Source organism: Misgurnus anguillicaudatus, chromosome 14 (genome assembly GCF_027580225.2).
Source record: "Misgurnus anguillicaudatus chromosome 14, ASM2758022v2, whole genome shotgun sequence".
Lineage (NCBI taxonomy): Eukaryota > Metazoa > Chordata > Actinopteri > Cypriniformes > Cobitidae > Misgurnus > Misgurnus anguillicaudatus.
Window position 1 is genome coordinate 22,883,494 of NC_073350.2, and position 24,098 is coordinate 22,907,591.

Genomic DNA, 24,098 nt, shown 5'->3' on the forward strand with positions numbered 1-24,098 from the left:
GCTACATACATGTTGTGACGAACTTCGCATCGAGCGCCCTCTTAAAAAGAAGTCAACGGCCGCCACTGCAAACCTGTATAAATTTCTTTGTTCTGATGAACACCGTTCGTGGACCACATTCACTTCCATAGTAGGTAAAAAGAATACTGAACAGTATGGTGAACCATCCCTTTAATGCGAATTAAAAACAGCAGGAGTGTTTTTTTCTTTTCTTTGTAGGGTGGTTGTGTTCACACACTGCCAACGCACATTTATGCTTAAACACCTTGTAAAAGTGGATTTTGCATAATATGGGGCCTTTAAACCTAATTTATTAGGCTATATATATATATATATTATAAATTTTGTGTCACCAAAAAGTAAGGCTTTTAAACAGGTTTGCTCAACATTCCCCTCATCTTACACTGGTTAAACAAACTGACTTTTTGCCGCAGATCCACACCAATGAGTCAGTGCTGATGGAGATGCTCAAACAAACAGAGAAATGATTTGAAAGTACCACAGAGCCAAAGTATGTACAACTTTTACGGACAACAAGCTATTTATAGTTGTTTTGCATACTAAATGAAGATTAAGTAAAGTCACATATTTACCCAATAACAGATTTATACTTTGTTGACATGACTAACACCTACAGATGAAAATGTAAGTGCACGTTTTCAACATTTTCAATGGTGACCCAAAATGGACCATATACTTGTGCAACTAACTAACTAACTGTGATGGTTGTTATTACTTATTATATAAGGTGAATAAGTACTTCTGACTTTCTATCTTGCTTTCAGATAGCAGCTGGCATGCAGTGGCATCAACGCCCTCTGTCCTGAGAAACAAACATGCAATTGCAGACTGTGACCTCCACTGGATGTCCAAACCGCAGAGCGTTTCTGGAATCTGTGAGAGTGCCAGGACTGCAATTTTTGTGTGCCTGTTAATCTACGTCCAACGGGAACTCTCTTTCACTGTATGGTAGAGGATTTAACTTTAATGGGATTCTGGCAGGTGGTGTCCACGATTAGCTCATGTTAAGCGTTTGCTTTTAAAAATGGTACAACAAACACAGGGAGTCATTTGTGACAGGCAGCACATCCACCCCCCGTTGACCCACTTTATAAGATTCCCTGTAAAGAGGAGGGTACCTGGCCTTTGATCTGCCGAAGTAAACTGACTCCAGAACAGTCCTCTGATAATGATTTAAAGATGCTCTTTAAAAACCAAAGCTGTGGTCTTGAGTAAATAATCATCTGACAGAATTCATGGCTCATCTCTAACCCAAGGGTCCATTTCACCCACACATACTGTACAACCATACTGTATATACTATACAAATCGAATGAGATCTTAATACCATTTAACCAATATCATTTACAGTAAAATGACTACATTACTCTTTAGCATTTTAGCCGTATCTTTATCAGCAACATATCTTTACTCTCACGTCTAAATATAGTTTATGACAAAGCATTGGAGTGTCAATCAGCATAAAAGTGAATTGTCAGAGTAAAAATGTCTAACTGGATAAAAGTCTCTTCTGGGACATTCATACACATTTGCAAACAGTGAGCAGCTGGAGGGGTGAAGAGGACCCTTCAGACTGCAATGACCCTCCTATTTCCGTTTTACCTCTTACTTTAGACAAGCTGGGACTGCTATAGGGATTGGCTAACACCTTCAGTCACACGCATCAGCTAATGAAACCAGATTTTTATTGTGTGTACTGAATCACACTATTCTCATTTAAATATAAGCAAGAAATTAGAACTAAAGACACACAAGTAACCTTGTTTTTCTTTTCATTTCAACGTTTTAATTCAGAGATATACGAAATTAATCGCAATTAATCTATAGCAGAATACAAGTTTTGTTTACATCATATATGTGTGTGAACTGTGTATACTAATTATGTATATATATAAATATGCAGACATGCATGAATAATTTTAAGAGAAAAAAATTATATAAATATAAAGTATTTATATTTATATATAATAGAAATTATACATAAATATACAAATGTATATACACATGTTAACATTTCTTAAATATATACATGCATGTGTGTGCATTTATCTATACAAAGTTATTATATACAGTTCACATACAAACATAATGTAAACAAAAACTTTTATTCTGCTATAGATTAATTGTGATTAATTGTTATGCATCACTATGTTAAAATAAACAAAATTCAATTTTCTTACCTTGCCCTACTGAGCCCCTAAGGGGACATGGAGAAAAAATTAAATAAAGTTTAGTTATTGAAACTATCGATAGTTGAAACTATCGCGTGCTCACGTGAAACTTTCGCATCCGCAAATGAAACTATCGTGTGCGCACGTGAAACTATCGCGTGCGCACGTGAAACTACCGTGTTTAGTTTTGCGTACTCACGTAAAACTTTCTCGTGCGCACGTCAAACTATCGCTTTTATGTGCGCACGCAAAACTAAACTTAAAAAAAATCTGCACATTAAGGTTTCGCGTGAGCACATGAAACTAAACTTTAGTTTTTTTTACTCCAATGTCACCTTAGAGGTTCGGTACTGATTCGCATAGATAAGCAAACTTTTACATATAAAACGTGGAGGCATATTTATAATTTATTTTATAAATTAAGTGGAAAATTTCAGTTTGACTTCAACCCAAGTAAAAAAAATGACTCTGCAAGTAACAGAGGTGGTGATAGAGAGAAAAATGTATTAACCGCAACATTATTTTTGTTTATTTTATTGATATATTTTATAAAAAATAATGTTTCCAAATAGTGCTAAATACAACTAATCGTTGGCAGAATAATAGTTTTTGTTTATATCATATATGTGTGTGTATTGTGTATAAAAATTATGTATATATAAAAACACACATGCATGCATGTATATATTTTTTGAAAAAGAGTGTATATATTAATATTCATATTTATATATAATATAAATTATATAAAAATGCATATACACATGTTAATATTTCTGAAATAAATATACACATGCATGTTTGTGTATTTATATATACACCTAATTATTATACACAACACACACACACACACACACACACACACACACACACACACACACACACACACACACACACACACACACACACACACACACGATTTAAACAAAAACATTTATTCAGCAAACGATTAGTTGCGATTAGTTGTTATGCAGCCCTATTTCCAAACAACTTTAAAAAAATGTTCTCTTCCATTTGTTGGACAAATATAAGTCCCCAAACTGGCACCATTTTTTTTGGCCCAATTGGAAAGCTTAATGCAATTGCCTTTAATTCCACTAGTGGCACAAAAACGACATGCATCACACAATGCATGCACAGAGAAAGAGGGAACACTAATAAGTCTAAAGAAGCTTATCACTGAGTCCTATAATCTCCTGAAAACTGGAAAGATTATGACATCACCACCAACATCCAATCAGCGGCATGCCCTGAATCGGAACTATTAAGGCAATCGATTATACATTCATTCATAATTTAAAAAGCATAATAACACCATAAACTACATTTTACAGTAAGTTCTGCTGCATGTAATACTCAGAAAAAGCAGGTAAAGTTATAAAATATTATATTAATAAACAAAAACATCATACTTCATTCCATTAAATGTGTAATTATTTTTCTTGCCAAAACAAAAATGATGTGTGACTGACAGAAACAACCACATCCTTTGTTTTATCCTGTGAGATGTCACAACCCCAATGTGAATGATAGGAGGTTATGTGTGTTTGTGTTTTCATCAGCAGCAGTTAGTTTGTGGCCTGAGTTTCACAATAAGGTACGTGTATGTTTGTGTGTGTGTGCGTGTCCTGCCGGTCATCTTCACACTATTCTGCACCTGTTTACTATTCAACAAACCGAAATGAACAGACATAACAGTCAGCTTTAGCACGGCTGATTGAAACAGGCAATGGCAACTTGTCACCTAGTATGCGTTCCATTTTAGCCAGTAGGGGGAGGCATAGTACGCTCTACATGTTTGATGACAACAACGGCAAAGCTATCATATCATTACTTTGCATATTTAGGCCTAAAGGAAGATCATTTCTGAAACTAAAAAAATACTGATTTCCACTGGCTGATCACTAATGAACATACACATTAAACTCTTTTCTATACTGAAATGATAAATGTCATATGATACTCATCTTGTACTCTACAGTCGGGTATATTTTATTAAAAACATGAGTGTAAACGTCACCAATCTGCTGTGAATCTGGTGTGCATCACCCCTGCAGCCAATTAACAGGGGCTAGAATACCCTATGCTTGTTTCTGATTGGCTGAGGCCACTCAGGGGATCTCATTACAGCAAGCCGGGGTACCGCACGTCTTCACTGGCACAGCCTCTGACGGCAGTTTGATCACTGACTCTGAAAGCGTGAACACGGACGAATAACTTCAGCATTCTTTTTCATCCAAAATGTCACAGTATTTCATACGCCATACCCCATGTAACAACTATTGGTACGGTAACCTACTCATTTGAAATAAGTCATTCTTTTACTCATGCAAACAATAAAATTGATTATACTTAAGAGTTATAGCTATGTTAGCTTTGATATGTAGTCCAGCCTGCATCCATTGCATCCAGGCAAGAGTAATAGCTCACATATTATTATTTTACTATCTGATCAAAGCGATCAGACTTCTTTATTTGTATGAAATCCAGCAATTCTGCAAGTTTTATTGTTGCCAGACCCAAAAGCCTTCGCTTAAGGCTGTGTGATGTCATTCCCACAACATAGGTTGAGGGTTGTGTGCAATGTAAGCATCTTGTGCTGATTTACATGCTGTCTAAGAAATGCAGTATAACATACGATACACATAAAGAAAACTCTGAACAAACACTTGCAAAAAACAGCAGCATGGCAGTGCATTAGCTGAACACTTTCATAACTGCATGCAGATTGAATACCTGTTTAATCCATGCAGATATATAAAGCTCTACAATACAAACACACAGTAAAAAAACCCATACCTAAACATGCTAAGTGCTAAAGCCTGGGATGTATCCAATGGCGTGAGTGTTTACATCGTGCCAAGCAGTGAGAACTGGATTTAATGACTGTTTACAGGCCGCAATGACGTGTGGTCCACACACACACACAGCTGTCAGTACGGTAACAGCCACTTCAATGTGTGTTCATGCCACGACTAATTTAAAAGGACGCCAGCACTGGTGTGCATCCTGCTGGGATGCTTTCTATAGTGAGAAGAAGGCGGAAGGGTAACGGGCGTATGTCAGGATGTATCTTCATGCCATATGGGAATGATGCCCAGGGATTCAATGTGCTTTTATTTAACAAAAGCCTTTGTCCACATTTAAAGAAACATTTGATCCAAAATGACTAAAATCATCCAAAAACAAAGACTGTAACAATACCATAGTGTATATGAAGAGTTTGGTTTCCAAACGCAATAAATCCATTTTGACTACTTTCGGTAAAAACATGCTTTCTATACAAAGAAAGTGATATGATAAAAAACACTATTTTCCGTTACAAACTTTCACATAGCATCTTTAGGTTATAATAACATAAAAAATCAAATCCATTATTAGGTTTTCAAAGATTTATTATAAAAACTGATTATTTTTTTCCACAAAATGCAATAAATCCATAAGTTTTTTCAAAAAGATATAAATCTATTGAATCAATATATAAATTTGCATTCATCTTTGCCATGTTATATTCATTTAGTTGACTAGTGGTATACACGGATTAGTCATTGCTGCTGTCATCCTTGGGACGTCTTCGCTGAACGTTTTTGATAGCGATTAGCTGTAAAATGTTAAGGTCCTGCTCGATTTTAATTGACTTCGAGTAAAATAATGGAACGTTTTTCATAAGATCCTCTGGGGTCAATGTGTTAGCATGACAGAAGCTTGATGCTGTCGTAAGAACAAGCAACAACCGACATTTTTCCTTTACACGAGTGCCTCTCGCGTAGGGATGCACCGATATGGAAATTTTGGCCGATACCAATAACCGATAACTCTTTAAATTTGGGGGGCGATAACCGATATCTATAGGCCGATAAATATTCATATTATTTTCACAATGAAAAACTTGCAGACCGTGGACATCTTGTCTTTGCGCTAGACTACTCTTCTTAAGCCCGCAACACCCGCGTCATCTTCGTGCTGTCACAGAAAGCACCAATCAAAACTCCACATGGCCAGCAATGAGCAAGTGAAGTGGTTCAACAAACCAAAATAATCCATAATTTATCGGCTTTCATTTATCGCCCTAATTTTGATATCAGACCGATAACCGATAATATTAAAAATAAGCAGTTATCGGCCGATAACGATATGTCGGCCGATATATCGTGCATCCCTACTCTCGCGTAAATTATCCGATTTTAATGGCTTACATTTCTTTCCCGCCACAGAAAACCACCACAGGTTTATCAATGCCATCAAAGTATTATTTTGTTTTTGTTTGTTTGTTGATCACGTAGTACAAAGTAGATGAGGAAAACTAGGATTTTGTGTGTATTTTGTGTGTATTCAACACGCCGCAATTGTTGTTTACAATGCGTGGAATGGTGCGCTGTGATTTGTTGAGCAGATTTATTGCATTCCGCAGAAAGCGTTTTGGGGAAAAAAGGGAAAAAAGATGACAATAACGCGGCAGATATTAGATTTTGTGTAAAATAAAGAATTTACTTTTTAATACTGACCAGACACAATAAGGATTTTCGCGTTAATTAAAAAAAAGGCTTTATTGAGTTTTGGAACAAAACTCTTCATTTCTACCGTTCGTTTAAAGGTTCATTGTGTACATTTTAGAAGGATCTCTTGATAAAAATGTATACATAACTATAATATCAGTGGTGTATAAAGACGTTACATAATGAACTGTATTATTTTTATTATCTTAGAATGAGCTGTTTTTATCTCCATACACCGCGTGTCCCCTTACATGAAAGTCGCCATCATTTTTCTACAGTAGCCCAAAACAGACAAACTGCTCTAGAGAGCGCATTTCGCCCTTACGTCGTCTCAGATGACGACATGTTTGTTGGTTGCAATTCGCAATCTCACCACTAAATGCTGCAAAAATGTACACACACCTCCTTTAATGCAGTGAGTGCATAAAACTTACAGAAAGGAAATCTAACAAAAAATGGCTAGAAAATGATTTAAAGAAATATTTTTTTGAAAAATTTAACAAATGTACGTATTTTTTAAGTTAAGAAAAGTTAGTAACAGTGACATAAGATCTTATACATGTGCATTCAGCCCAGTATTATTTGGTTTTCCATACTGTAGTGTTTAACCAACGCATATAACATCCTCTTGTATCAGACGCCTCCAGGTTTCCTAACTCTTGTCTTTAGAGAGCTTTGCAATGACAGCAGAATTCAAAAGCATCTTCAAAGAGAAACATACGCTTGCTATCTTTTTCTTGCTTTTTCAAAACCCCGTCTTTGTCTAAGAGCTTCCCATTTAAAACTTGGAAAACTTTAAAGACCTGAAGGAAAATCATGTGCCTGTCCAATTGTGTCCGAGAACAAACACGGTGTTCTTTTGGTAAAAAAGAAACCTCTGAGACGCGGGTCTTGCCCTAGGCCTGCCTTATCCATTATAGACCACCATCAGTCCACATGAATGAATAATCGGCAATGAATTTCTAATGTCCGTTACTTTGCGCCCGTATCATCAAATTTATCATTCACAGTGTCTAGTGTAGCTGGCATGGATAGCTAGGTGATACAGTTATATGGAAATGGAGTGAGTTATATGCACATGTGGTGGACGAGTAAACAATGCATGAACACACAACAACCCTCCCCCATCCTCTGTAGTCCTATTAAAAACAGCTCAGATGCACAAACTGCTTTGCATTATGGGACAAGGGGAAGACAGATTGACAAGGGACCTCTTATTGGGAAAACACTGTCATTTCATTACCAGAATTAGCAAAGGGAGAGCAGATCACCACCTGGCCCCAAAATAACATCCTTCCAACAAAATCCTTTTACAATGATCACCATTACAACCAAATTTGAGCACCGTCAAAAATGTATATACAAATCTGTCACTGGGATGGTACCTTTTATATAATTTAGGTACAGAAATGTACCTTTGAGGTACCATTCTGTATCTTTGAGGTACTAATATGCACCCTTTATGTACAGACGTATAGGGTACCGACCTAGTGACAGCTTTTGTACCATTATTTCTAAGAGTTTGATGAACAGATATGTGTCGATGACTAAATTATTACCTGTATAGCATATACGTTTAATAAAAATTAGTTGTTAGGCCTTTTTTGGAGAAAAACAGTCAAGAACCACAAGCTAAGACTCGAATTCGGTGTTGTCGTGCTACCTGTCATATATGACAAGATGGCTGACTCTGACATATACAATCTTTGCCATATAATCAATATTTTAGCTCACTGCCCCCATTCAAAAGATCCCAAACGCAATCCTCTTTATTCTGGTTTGTCCAGTGTTGAAAATCTCAACATGGCCAAATATTTATCCAAGGCTTTTATCTAGACTTTGCTGTAAAACTCTGAACAACCAGCAACATCAAAATCTTCTTATTCAGACCTCAAAAGCTCAATAATTTCCCAAACACATTCGCTGAGATGTTAATGCAGACTGAGTGTACTGTGAAGTAGTTTGGATTATAAAGAGACGGAGACATAAGTCTAATGAGTGATGAACATGAGGTATGATTCACTGCACATTCCCTCCATAACATTATCTTGGATGTTATGAGTGGCGGTTGAAAAGCATCTCCCCAAATGAATAATTTGTTTCAACCACTTAAAAAAAGCAAAGATTGTACACTTTGTTCCCAAGACTTTCATTGCCAGGCGTGAGATAAATGAACGGAGCAGTGCGTCATTTTTTCCCACTGAAGGGATTACCTTTTCCCCGGGCTGTCTCTTTCTTTCCTGCAGATTAAAAATCCTCTCCTTCCACTTTCTCATGCATAATTAGCTTCATCACAAAGGACGAGGCTTTTTAAACGGGCAGGAATTGCAGATGAGGTTGGATTGATTGGGTGCACGCGTGAGGTAATTGAGTCGGAGTTCCTCTCATGTTAGTCCTGCGTCATTTGCTATGTTTCAGGTCATGAGTATAGGAAAAAAATCATACATAAGGCTGAAAGGCACTAAATGCTTACATTTATCATCTAAGTGGCTCATATTATATATCATGGTTAGTAATTCTTTTTTTCGCCTGCTTTACATTTCCTGCATCTGTGGCGTGAAAGCAGATTTGTGTCTGATTTCCGGGTTACTAAATGAACATTTCCTTCAATAACAGACATAAAATACATCATAAATTACAAATTTGATTATCATAAAACCCTATTTATATCCACATTGAAATTAACACGTTAACTGCTGCTGTCCTGTGAGCGGGACACCCAAGTTTACTTCAATATATTTCATGTAAATATATTGTTGGAAAGGTCTAACCGTGGGTTCACAGTTTAAACCAGATGCGAGTAGACACCAGATTTGCATGAGTAGATTACATAAAAAGTCAATGCAAAGACGCGATCAGACGCGTCCTTGCGTGGGGCAATGCGAATGACGCGATATGGGCGGTGCATTTGCCGCGAAAACACGCACTATATTCGCTTGAAACGTGCCTTCGCGCAAGTTGAAAATATTGAACCCAAGCAAAAAATTAGCATGACACAAAGTTTAAACCCGTGAGTAATCTAGAGCGAGAAACGCATTAAAGGGTTAATCTACACAGAACAGAACAGACATTCATTCAGGCAGTCTCTTGAAGTCGAGAATGACGAAAAACCCAAAACTGTTTTGTGACTGTCGCTGCCCAGCATTTTTTAAACAATGGGTGACACAGTTTAGCCATAGTTTAGTTTAGACTGGACGGGCCAGATTTTAACAACCAATTTACGTTGAAGCTACTCCTGATGTATAAATCTCTGTGGATATGGGTTTAAATTTAATTATCTGTCAAAAAATAATCTACAGTATGTCAAAAATGTAGAAGATTTTAAGCTCTGAAAGTTACAATATGTTTAATACCAACCTGATCTCACTTGAATTTGTACGTATTTTACAAGTTGGCTAATTCATACAAAATCGTACCAAAATGTATGGTTATCATAATAAAAAGAAACATTATAAAACGGGCAGTTCTGGTTCTTCATTCTGATTGGTTGAAACGCGTTCTAAGCCTTGAGAAAATACCCCGATAACCCCACGGTTCAGACCGCATTACATAAGTATCACTGCGCCACTGTTGCTGCGTACTGATTTATGAAAATAAACACCAGTTTTTTATCATATTTTTTTCTACAATTGCACAATAAATGGCGATATCCAGATAAATGTCAATAAATATTGTTGAGTCATTTCTTCAATAAAGAGAAAACGTTCCCTGAGGAGTTTCTAACGTTACCTCAAATTCATACATCCGCAATTATCCATTAGATGGTTAGTTGAATGTTGATTTATGAAAATAAACACTAATCTTTAATCATATTTTCAATGTGTCTTTGCGGCGTCTGTGTTTTTGGTTGGGAACTGCGCACTGTTGCAGCTACACATGATTCTGAGGAACTACTTTGTTTGGCGGAAGAGTAATATTTGTACTAAAATAATAACAACTTATTTGTGTTTTATTTTATAAAATCCTGCTATGCATATAAAGTAACCGTTTTATAAACGCAATAAGCCCCGCGAAGCAGTGGTGTTATAGTGCATTTTATAACAGCTATTTTATTCGCGTCGTGCCTAACAACGCCCCTTAGCTGTTATAAAATGCACTATAACACCACTGCTTCGCGGGGCTTATTGCGTTTATAATGAAACCCCATCCCTAACCCCAACATCACAGGAGTAAAAGCAAATCGTACAAAAACACATAGTCGAATTACTTTGAATTAGCCACCGCATAAAGTATGTTGGCTACGAATTACCATTAGATTGCATTGTTAATAAGGAACATTTTATAATTTGATTTCTCCTGATTTGAGCCCTTAAAAACAGATTAAGAAAACAGTCTTTGCCATTAACTACAGTCCAATACACGACAATCGATCAAATACAGCACAATATGAAAATAACAAAATAAAACGCAATACATCTTAAAAATGATATTAGCTTGAGAGCAAGAAATCAATGAAATGACTCAAAAAAGGATTTTTTCACAAGCTACAGTTTGACTGAAGAGAGACGATTTAATTGTCGAACATGCCTGGTCACTGCACGCCCATATTTGAAAAGCGAGCAAATCTGAAGTCTGTCTCCAGGGTTCGGTAACATCTCATTCAAACGGTACGACTTCTGGAGACTTCTGTGCTTATGTTCACTTCTTGAGTCCCTTATAAAAGCACCCTAAATGCGTCCTGCTTGGAGAGTGCCTTTCAAAAGAGCCCCGCACAAGAGTAAAAGAGCATCAAAAAGCTCTCACAGATCTAAATCAATACATCAGAGGAGAGGATACACAGAGAAACACGGCAACTAGAGTAAATGGACTTTACACTCCTATTGGTAAAAAACAATAACAGAACAACCTCTGGATTCATACACTATGACTTTCAGCACATAAAAAATATGATGTATTAAGAAAATAAACAATTTGTCTGTCTGTTACAGTACAGTACATTCATCCGTAAGAATGTAATCTCTCAGAAGAAGGGCAGTCTTGCCATTGTTAAATATATATAAATGTATATTCTGAGATGATGGACTAACATTTTTATTTATCCTATAAAAACGAACCATGCTGACCTTTACAGATCCTATTCAGCAATCATTTTCTAATGAGAATGTCCTTAATATCACCTGCCAAAGCAAGTATCAATGATGATGCTACTGTAGGCTATTTTGTTATACACAAAAAACATCCTTTAAAAACAGGAAAGAGAATTGGGGATTTCCAGCCTGCTATTTTACGCTCTCCATACATTTCAACCGTTCTCATGAAGAGATAATGTGCAACATACGTGGACAAAAAAGCTGTGGAAAGTTCTCGTGTTTGGGTTGAGGGAAAAACGACCAAACATTTCCGACCATGTCGCTTAGCCTGTCATTTTCTTCCACTTTATTACAGGAAAAAAATGTCCTCTCTAAAGGCATCCGCTTTAGTCACTGTTGTGTTGCCACTGGCTGTTTTACAAGGGTAATAATGTGTATATGAGTTACATAACAGCATGTGATCTATGTACTGCTGTTAACACAGCAAAGTCCTGTCACTGGAGCTTATATCCACTGAGGCTCTGCTGTCTCTATGATAAAAAGACATTTTTAAGAAATCTTTGTTTAAAAAAAAAACAAGGACACAAAACTCCTATTGATATGACACTGACATTCTCCCATGGCAGAGGCTGCACACTGCAAGACAGCGATCCATGGAGATGATTAAGTGATAAAAACATCCAGTGCACTAAATGGCGCCTGAAAAACAAATAAAGATCTTTAATGCTTTCGGGTCTGCATCATTAATTCTACATCTCAATATCTAATATTTGCTCTGAAGCCAGGAGTTCTGCAGATACAAGCTTATTATGAACTAGGTTGCCGATTTTGTTTTGAAAATGGTGACTGGAGGCAGGCTGGGGTGGAATTTGTGTGCATAGAGGTTATAAAGTCAAGCAACATTAAACAGGAGATAAAGTGACCCTATTTCCAACGAGGTCATGACCGCCATCAATTTTAGATGTGTAGCAGAGAGAGCGTGAGCAGTGTGCTGTGAGATGCATAAAATATAAAGTCCCAGGTGCCGGGACCGGCCAATAGCCAGTTATTAGCCTGGACTTGATCTGACAGACCTTTGGCTAAAGGTTAGATCACATGAAAGCGCACGGCAATCTAAACCTATGGCACGTTATTTATATAAGTTGAGGGGAAAATAACTAAATGTGAAGGGCTGAGATGCAAAACCCAAAAAAATTGTATCTTACATGTTTTCTTGTAAAGATTTTTTTATCAGGCTTATATTTATTTTCAGTTATTTAACATTACTGCCAATGTTAAGCCTATATAAAGATAAAAAACTTAAAAATCAATCAATATCCAAATATATTCTGTAAACCGCCTTTAATCAGGTAAAAAAAACTCATGCACCTTGACGTACGCATGCGTCATTCATCCAATTATTCATCGTGCACTTAGAGGACTTTGCTGAAAGTCATTGTGGCGTTTAAGACAACAAACTGGTATTAATGAATGGCCTGAGGCTGGGATTAGGGCTGTCACAATTATGAAATTTGGTTAATTGCCTAATAAATTGTGACGATTATGACAATTAATTGCCTGTTTTAGGACTTTTTTTTGCTTTGCAATGTATCGCGTTACACTTTGTTGTCAGTTAAGGAGCGCCATCTGCAAGTAAGAAAGTAAAATTTATTTATAAAGCGCTTTTCACAGATAAAAATCACAAAGTGCTGTACAGGAATTAGGTAAAAACAACAATAAAAAGATTGTAAACACACATGTTAAAAAAAATTGTGAAAACCCATCAACCAAAAGCTTTCTTAAACAAGCATGTTTTAAGATCCTTTTTAAAAGAGATAACAGAAACTGCCTGACGTATAGACAGAAGCAGGTCGTTCCAGATTAAATAATCTGATACTATATAATCCAGTGGTCACCAATCCTGGTCCTGGAGGGCCGGTGTCTCTGCAGAGTTTAGCTCCAACCCTAATCAAACACACCTGAAACAGAAGGTGCTTCAGGTGTGTTTGATTAGGGTTGGAGCTAAACTCTGCAGAAACACCGGCCTCCAGGACCATTATTGGTGACCACTGATATAATCTGATACTATTAAATAATCTGATACTATCTCGTTTACAGGCACTGCAGCTCCCCCTTGTGTTTTTTAAAGAGATGTGCAATCATTGCGGTGATCTGAAATCATCTTGATGAGGTCAAATAATTGTGATGAGACGATTATTTAATCATTGTGACAGCCCAAGCTGGGATTAAATGGATTTAAAGTGAAAGTATTTGATGAACGTAGGTGCCGAGATCATTCGGTCAATATTTTGTCGGAGGTGGCGCTTAACAGCTTTTGTATCTGAACTCTAATCTGCTATAGCTGCAACAAAAAACTGTACATTTTGTTAAAAGATTCAGATGTTCAATTAAAGTTTAACAGAATACAGTCATGTAGCACTATAAAAAACGACTATTCACTTAATCATAACAACATAATTTCAGGGTTTCCCACAGCACATTTCAGTTCGGGCGGCCCGCCTAAGCTTGTAAACCCTACCGCCTTAACTAGGTCGTCCAAAAAAAGAATTCGCTGCACAAAAGGCCGTCAAGTGCAACTCGGAGAATAGCGCGTGTGCCCCACACGGCCGAAATGAGAAAGCCGTGGTCTGGACCGTCACTGTCTGGAGGATAACTAGCCAGCTGATAAAATATCTCGGAGGATAGCGCGGATGCGCTTCACACCGCGAGCGTGCACGCGCGCCACACGGCCGAAATGAGATAAAGACATGGTCCGTCACTGTCTGGAGGATAGCCAGTTGATAAAACGCGTGTCCGTGAGAACTTTAAGTGGACTAATGTTTTGGGTTTATTTAAGCCTGTTATTATATTTGTCTATAGTTCTTGCAAATTTAAAGTAAGTTAGCTAGTGATTTTGTTGTTTGAGCAACCTGCTAGCTAGGTTTCACGTGCCTGTTGATTAGATATAATAGTTGAGCGCTCTTGCTAACTTTATTTATGTGCATTATTTACATGCTACTGTAGTTACACTCATTTAGGATAATGTAATTAATAGTGGGAAATAATCAGTTTTTACAATTTTTTGCGCCATCCTTAATCGTTAATAACCCTTTAGTTTCACTTCATCACGCAGCTATTCCCATTAGAGGTATGTGTTAAAACATTTAATTCATTAATAATCTAGTATGTGTTCATTTTCTGTCATAGTTTTTTCAAAATTAAGTTTTATTTGAGTGTTTTAAATAAAAAATATTTTTATTTTCATCATGATGCATACGCCCCGCCCCTTTGATTGCCACGCCCTTGGCCCCTCCCACTCGCCCAACCCTACCACCTTAACTAACAAATTTTCTGCGGGAAACCCAGAATTTCCATTAAAACTGTCAAGCATCTTTTAAAGCAGGACCAGTAACGTATTTTAAAGCATTCAATATCCAAAAAAAGGATGACTTTATGAGCTGAAAAGTATGTGTCAAGGTGCTACGATAAACCAGGAGACGGATTGTATTTCAAATGCATTTGAAAGGAACGGCGATTCACTTTGTATTGTTAAGGCAGGGCCGCTATAATTTTAATGAGTACTGTGGAGCTCATTCAGATCGAATAACCAGGGGAGCAAGACACATGAACCGTTGAAAAAAAAAGCTTGGATATAAAAGGCATTACTTCTGATCTAAACTCTACCACTGCCTTGTTCAACATAAAACATCAAGTGACTCTAATACAGCATCGCATATTAAAATAACAATCCATCAAACCTAAGATTGTGTCATACGATTATGCAGTGTAATGTAACCTAATTACTCAGTGTAAACCGCAACCCTCGCTCTGAAATATTAATAGATGCTAATAAGAATATTGGCACTGTGTCAGTGGGAAGCGGGAACAGTGTCTTCAGATGTGTTGATGTGTTTGTCAATGAGGAAAAAACATTATTGAGATCAAATACTGGAATTTTCCATATTGAAATGTGCAATGTCAGTTATGCACCAGCTGATGCAAGCACAAAATGTGCATAAAAATCATTATAAACAGACAGACTCAAGAGACAACAGAGAGATCTATAATACCAACGCACCCTGAAGCATTATAATGCCTTTAATGGTAATATGCATGGCTCATTCTATTAAATTCATTCTTCATGGCTATTGTACCTGCTTTACTGACTCATCCAGTGAAAGCAAGAAGGCACTACTAATGATTTTTTCAGACAGTCAAACAAACAAGCATTCATATGACTCAAACCAAATGATTTTCTAGTATATAAATATCTGAGGGTTCCCCACATTGCAGTGCGGTTCCCCGTCTATCCCAGATGCAGTGAATCAGACCAAATCGCTTACTCACCCCCACGGACGAGTCACAGATCTGACAGATCCGAGAACAGTGCGTGTCTTTTCACTGCAGTTGGCCTGTATCCACCAGATCGGTCTAAAATTCACTGAATAAAATTGTAAAACTCTTTATGTTGCTTCTTCAAACCTTCACACTAGTCTAAAGCAGCGAGGTCTCGGCCGTGAGCAACTATTTAAAGTTTGTATATGATTCCTCAAGCCCAAGATAGCCTGGCCCCCGAGTGCTCTCGGCCAAAGAGATCAGAGATGCCTTTGAGATTCTTTACGAAGCACAGACTCCAGCAGACAGGTCGGCCCCAAGAGCCCCCTCCAAAAGCTTGGAAAACATCTGCAAAGGTCTGGTGACGCACCGGAGATGACCTCACGGAAGAAGACAACCAGCCCGTTGGAAACACTGAATATCTGGGAGAATCATTAAGTTTTCCAATGAAAGTAAAACAGAAGCACCAAACCTCTCTGTTTCCACACACACGGCAAGTGGGACAGGACAAGGCGGGCACCTTTAGACGTAACGGCAAGCCGCACAAAATAAATAAATAATATCTTGTGCTTCCTCTGTGTGCTAGTTTAAACCCATAGATCATGTTGCCTGACATCTAATGTTTCAGGGCAGCTCTTTTCAAAAACATTTTTAAGGCACAGTTCATTCCACGAAGCAATTTCCTTTATCCGCTATAAATGACTTCAGGGCTTTTTAATCACGACTCATTCTTTTCAATAAATAATTTCAAAGTCAGATACCTGATTCCAGATTCCCAGGTAGAGTTTTTGCCCTAAAGGCCAATGAGGAGACATTTTTGCTTGTGAAATGAGATATAGAGAATTAGCTCATACCGAAGATGACGGCAGAAAAGCAGTTGTAAACAGGTGTAAGTGAAGCTATGAAGAACTTTAGAAGTCTGCCACGTGACCCAAACATGAGAGACTGAAAGTGGAGACGGTGGCGCTTAGTGGAACTTTAAAATGCCCCTTAACATTGGCAGGGAAATGAATGAAGGCAAAACTGCCAAACATCTTTTCAAGCTTAAAGAGACACTCCACTCTTTTTGAAAATACGCTCATTTTCCAGCTCCCCTAGAGTTAAACATTTGACCGTTTTGGAATCCATTCAGCCGATTTCTGGGTCTGGCAGTAGCACTTTTAGCATAGCTTAGCATAATCCATTTAATCTGATTAGACCATTAGCATAGTGCTAAAAAATAACAATAAAATAAATTACATTGTGTACTAAGACCAACGGAAAATTAAAAGTTGCGATTTTCTAGGTGAATATGGCTAGGTACTATACTCTCATTCTGGTGTAAAAGTCAAAGACTTTTACTCTTTACTGTAGTTCATTAAAAGTATGTGACAACCCAGCTAAAGTCTTATTTTATGATTTACTGTTTTATACAAAAAACATTTGGTAGCACTTTAATTGAAGGGGTGTGTATAAGACAGACATTACACCTTCATAATCATGACATGACACGTGTCATGAACATGAAGGAGATTTCATGCACGTTTATGACAACTGTCATTAAGTGTCATTTGTTCAATTATGTCATTTTAAGGGCGGTTTCACATTTGGTGCGATTGCCTGGTCCAAGCCCAAGTTCGATTGCTACCCCCTCCCCATGCCCCCCATGGACTGTGTTCACATATTATTTTTGCATCCAAACCGCGGCACGCTTGCATCATCAAGGAAGCAAGACACATGAACCATGATTGACAAACTGCAAGCAGAGCGATGATTTCTTAATGCCTTCGCAAAATTTGACTTTGGCGGACAGCCCGTTGTCATCGAAACGACTTTAGTATATTTGCGACAGACAGACGCAAGTGTGTTTCTGTATTATTTCTTTGAAAACAAAGAGCGCACCTGAGTTCAGAAGACAGCGTTCACATCATCCAAATGTAACGAACTCTGACGCCAATCGAACTCGGGTGCGCACCAAAATTGCAAATGTAAAAATTCCCAAAGTAGCCAATGAATTTGCAAAGATGACATTTTTTGAGATGTCTTTGTTGTGACAACTTGACATAAACCAATACATCATAACTCAAAGTTAAGAAACTACCTATCTTTAGGGGTTAACATTACATTAAACTGTAATTTAAATGTCATTAAGTGTTAATACTCTGTCAAATAGTTTTATAACAGCATCATGAATATTTTTCTTGACCTCAACTACAGTGGTAAAAATTGAACTTGTCATTAAAATGTCAATAAGTGTTTATACTATGTCAAATTATTTTAAATACCTTAACAAAATGCAACAGACACATCAAAAAATTATACTGTGCACAATACTTTAAAAAAAACTGACAACTAACAGAACTTGACCTGTAATTTTCTGACAGAAGAAAAAAATAATCAAACATTTAATTAATTTAATTAATTATTTTAATGTAATTAACTGTTTTTGCAGCGATATGGACCTAACGCTGCATGGCTTAACCCTTTATTTTACTGTTTTCATTTAATTTTAGGTGAATCGGTCTCTATAAAAATATAATTTTATCAATTTTAATTATTATTTTTATTATTATTATTATTATTAATATTGAATGATTGATTTTATTTCTCTAACACCTGGAGGACACTTAAAAAAACATTATGAACTTTGAATATATATGAATATTCATGACACGGTTATAAAACTATTTGACACCTGATGACCTTTTAATGACAAATTATATTTGTACCACTGTAATTGAGGTCAAGAAAAATATTCATGATGCTGTTATAAAACTATTTGACAGAGTATTAACACCCTTATTACATTTTAATGACAAATTCAATTTGTAAAAAGTGGTCAGTTATGTTGTCTTGGTAATGTCAAGTTGTCATGACAAGTTATGATGTATTGGTTAATGTCAACTTGTCATAACAAAGACATCTCAAACAATGTCATATTTGCATTAAAAATGACATAATTGAACAAATGACACTTAATGACAGTTGTCATACCCATGCATAAAATCACCCTCATGTTTATGGCACGTGTTATGATTATGACGGTGTCATGTCAGTCTTATGAACACCCCTTCAAGTAAAGTGTTACTGAACAATATCGATATTTTTACTGACGTACAGTATTAAGATCATGTCAAAGATTGTAAATAAAGTGAAATCAATTACTTAAATCAAACTTTGATGCTACTAATCTCATCATTAGACTATGAAATTTTGGATTTCAAGAACACTGTCAAACATATAATGTTATGATCATAAGAAATGCTTAATAATATAATTTAAATAATATTTATATAATAAGTAAAGATTATAAGTGAATAGTGGCTTATGTTGCGAAAACTTAGGAGCAACTTTTACTACAAAACAAAGTCTGTGTTTAACCAAATCCTGGGGAACAAATTACAGAGCCCAGGAAAATTCATTGGCTACTTTGGGGAACATGGTGGCTTGACTAAGAGCCTCAAGTGTCTAATTTTAGCTTCCCTGGGTGGAAGCAGGCAGGGGAGTTGAGCTATTAATGAAATGACTACAGTATATCCATACTAAATAATAAATAATACAGTACTGTACAATAACATACAAATAAAAAAAAATAAAAAGCAGCAATTAAACAGCGTGAGTCCACAACTACAAGTGTGTAAATGGGTGTATTTAATACTCCATAAACAATGGCTATTTCTGGATGAGTGGTTTTTAACATTACTTTATTACTTTCAGACTTTATAAAACTTGATGGCAATGAGAAAAACACACACTGAACAAAGCAACTGTATATTCCACATACAAAGACAACAATAAATATCCATAAAAGCATCAAATTCTTTTCATTTCCTCTAAAATCATGACCATAACACCGTAAATCTTGTTTTCCAAGAGTCTCTAACATTTCGTCTGCACTGATTGATTGAAACCTCTCCTACCTTATGGTACGAACCGAAATGCAGTATTTCCACATCAGATTTAACATGACCAGGGCATTTCCCGCCTGGCTACTTGATGTCTTCAAAAGATAGATCCAGGAGAAGAAGAACATACAAATGTCAGAAAGCAGTGAGTCAAACTCAGCATGTGCTGGGTAATCGACTCAACCCTGATCTTCAAACCCAGCCGCTCCTTCCTCTTTTCCTTCCCTCAACCACAAACCGTGCGCAATGCATGAAGAGAAGAGAGAAGAAAAATCACCAATTCATTCACCCCCCCAGTTCAAGTTACTGCAGTTGTTGCTTGGGATGCATGCTTTAGGCGTCTTCAGCTTTGTTTATGCAGCCATACCCAAATGTTCCCCTCTGGGAGAAGACGTCTAGCAGCAATCAGAAGTTTCCATGAAAGGAGAGGAACATGCGAGATGCAGTTGCTGTAGTCATATGGAGTATACTACAGCATCTCAGAGATACAGCCGGATGTACTAATTCTCTTCAAGCGGACGTTTCCTTGAAGCACTCCTTCTGCTAGCCTCTCACATTCTTAGAGTATCTCTCATCTTGTTTGGAGGTTGTTAGACTCCCAGTCTACAGTGCCGCATGTCAAAGGCGTTTGGCAGGCCCGCTCGCCAACACTTACGCTAAGTGCGAGGCATTTCCCTCCAGAGTTTTAAGCCGGGGAGGCTCTGACCAGTGTTTACACTCCGAAACGTGTACTTCATTAGTCTCAGTGACGAAAAAACGAGCGTCGTAATGGAACTTGAATGCAAAAATGCTGATGCGGTCATGATTGAGTGGGGCCAGACCTGCTGTGGAGATCTAGTGCTGCAGGAGGCTATGAGATCATAATCTAAGGGGGAGTAAGGCTTGGCACGCTCCATGGAAATGGATTACCCTCAAAACTGTAACTTAAAGCATTACAACACCGCACTGGAATACACATGGGAGAGGTGAAAAAGAAAGAAAACAGAAGAAAAGAGAGGGTGGTGATGTTTCTCAAATGCTGAGAAATGGCTGGATGGGAGCCAGTGAAGAAATGGTGCTGAAACAGGAAAATCCAAGCAGTTAGGAAAGTTTTGAAATCAACTTTATGGTGGCTTAACAAAATTCTGTACATACAGATTGAATTAAGTACATAGAAAGATAGATTTTATGGATGCTATCAGTTTTAGAGAGAGAGAGAGAGGTGGGGGGGGAGAGAGAGAGAGAGAGAGAGAGAGAGAGAGAGAGAGAGAGAGAGAGAGAGAGAGAGAGAGAGAGAGATGCTCTAATCTAGTAAAGGTCCCTACAGACTTCAAAAAAGTATTTGGGGATTTTTTGGAAATAATAAAGGGATGGTGCATTTTAACTGGGGTGGTTTCCCGGACAGGGTTTATCCTAGTCCCAGACTAAAATGCACGTTAAAAAATATCCCGGTAACCCCACGATTTAGACTCGATCCATGATTACATCGCTTAAGTATCACTGCGCCACTGTTGATGCATACCGATTTATGAAAATAAACACCACAGTCTTTAATCATAGTCTTCAATCAATTTTTTTTAACAATTGCACAATTAATGGCAAAATCCAGATAAATGTCAATAAATATTGTTGAGTTATCTTGTCGATGAAGATAACTTGTTTGAAAGCGGAGGGTCTGTTCTTTTATTTGATATATTTTATGTTTATTTAAAGAAAATTTTTCTGGAAAGCATTAACGTTAAACTTAAACTGGGTGGCAACTTTTTTAAAAAACAAATGCTGATGGGGAAACTACCGAGCCCCTAAGGTGACATTGGAGTAAAACAAATATAGAGTTTAGTTTCATGTTCTCAGGTGAAGCTTTCATGTGCACGCAAAACTAAACTTAAAAAAAATTCTGCACATGAAGGTTTCGCGGGAGCACATGAAAGTTTTGCGTGAGCACATGAAAGTTTTGCGTGAGCACATGAAAGTTTCGCGTGAGCACATTAAAGTTTTGCGTGAGCACATTAAAGTTTCACATCAGCACATGAAACTAACTTTATTTAATTTTTGCTCCATGTCCCCTTAGGGCAGGGGTATCCAATACGTCGATCGCGATCGACCAGTTGATCGCAAAGGCAATGCCGGTAGATCGCACATAAGTTAACTGTATATGATGCCCCATGAGCATCGAAAACAGAGGGCGAAATAGGCATTATGAGAAGGGCCAATCACACCAAAAGCGTTTATGGCAGTTGCAGGCGCCTTTTTTGAATGATATTCTATGGACAGGGAGCGTATGGGCGCTGTTTAAGCTATGTTTATGCGCGCTGATTGTCTTGCGGTTTTTGCCGCCGGCTGCAGCACGCGCCTTTGAAGGAACACTGAGAGAGGAGAAGCGCCCAACGTCATTCGCGTCTTTCCATTGTCCAATCGAATGAGGGGAGAGGCGGACCTTACTTTGTGGTAAGGGAAGTTTACAGTTGCTTTGAAGAACCGGACTCCACTCGCTCACTCTCTCCTGTGTTTGTGCACCTCTCATCCTCAAACAAGGTCTTTTTAAAGTTTCTGCTAATATGACAGAACAACAGCAAAAGAGCGCTCGCGCTTCAATATTTGATTGACAAGACAGCTGACTCGGTGGTTGCCAAGCAATAGAAAGCCGCATCGCACTTCTGTTTTTTTTTAAAGAGAGGCTTCTGATACTGTTGTCTTTTTCTAGTTTGTTTCACTAAACTGCCTCTCCGCTATTTTAAGCAGTACTTGACATGTACTCAAGGACTTTTTTAACTCCTCAAAAACAATGGAGTAGCCTAATGGGGACAGCCTTAAATTCAATGTAGAGATATGCGGTATAGTCCTAATACGCTTTTAAACTGTCATTAAAAATTTAACTGTGTTTTTTAGCAGGTGATCTTGTCAGCTTTATCATTTTAAAAGTAGATCACCACACAAAAAAGTCTGGACACCCCTGCCTTAGGGGGTCCGTAGGAAACAGTTAAGCATGCTTCCAAGCATATTTGATCCACACTTGAACATTTGCATGTATAAAATGTATAAATTAGATGAATGTTGATTTATGAAAATAAATACCACAGTCTTTAATCATATTTTCATTGTGTCTTTCCTGGGTCTGTGTTGCGTGGTAAAGGCGCTCTGTTGGAGACACACTTGATTCTGAGGAACTACTTTGTTTGGCAGAAGAGTAATATTTGTACTAATATATTTACGACTTATTTGCTGTGTTTTATTTTATGAAACCCTGCTATGCATATGATGTAACCGTTTTATAAAAGCAATAAGCCCTGCGAAGCAGTGGTGTTACAGTGCATTTTATAACAGCTAAGGGGGTTTTAGGCACTCCTTTTCGCGTTGTGCCTAACAACGCCCCTTAGCTGTTATAAAATGCACTAGTAGTAACCCACTGCTTCTTGGGGCGTATTGCTTTATTTGAGTGGCTTTCATTTAAAAACATCTTGCACTGACATATCTTAACATATATCAGTGACATTGTTTTGTTTCAAAATGCACACCAGTAAAGTTTTTTTTAAAGAAATGTAAAATTGTCCTAAAATAACAAAGACCTAAACCCGGTCTGGGAAACTGGCCCATTAATGTATATAATCTAGCTATTAGCTACACCTCGAGCTAAAATAAGTCATTTCTACATTTAATCTTCTGTAGTACTGAATGATAGGGCAAAAGGCCAATTTCTGATTAGGACATTCAATTGAATAAAAGTCTGAATCCATTATTGGGGTGATTGTTTGCCTGACAAAAATATAAAATGTCTAATCTTATGAATCATTTTAATGTGCTCTAAAGTGGGCCAGTTAGCATCGTATAATTCTATTCTGAAACACCAACGCTGACTGTCTACCAAATGACATGCTGGGAAAATTGATAAATGGAGCATCACTCTCTCTCTTTATATGTTTAATGTTTTTTGAGGTTTAACATCTTCGATGACACTGTCCCTTGTCTTTTGATTGAAGGTATTGCAATGAGCACAAAAGCCTATGGTTATGTTGGTCAAATGAAGGACACTGTTAGGTGGGAAGGTTACAGGCCGGAACAGTTGACAGGGAATTTCCTGAGTCAGAGTCACCCGCATGCCTGAGTCAGCAAAGGTTATAACAATCACAGCATGTTTTAAAGTGTATATGTGTGGGGGGATTCAAAGTTTCAGTTATTGATTTTATATTGATTCAATCTGTCACACGG

The 24,098-nt window shown here is 37.4% G+C and overlaps 1 protein-coding gene across 5 annotated transcripts in view; it reads right to left on the bottom strand.

The window, feature by feature from the left end:
* Positions 1-24,098, bottom strand: part of iqsec1b (IQ motif and Sec7 domain ArfGEF 1b) — a 208,671-nt gene that overhangs the window by 47,754 nt on the left and 136,819 nt on the right. The window contains exon 1 of one of the 5 annotated variants that reach the window (XM_055184873.2): positions 19,929-20,409. The exons of the other annotated variants lie outside the window; for them this stretch is intronic. Coding sequence (XP_055040848.1) covers positions 19,929-20,041 — 113 coding nt within the window. The 5' untranslated portion in view covers positions 20,042-20,409. Of the gene's footprint in view, positions 1-19,928; positions 20,410-24,098 lie in introns of those variants that run through there. 5 annotated transcript variants of the gene reach the window in all.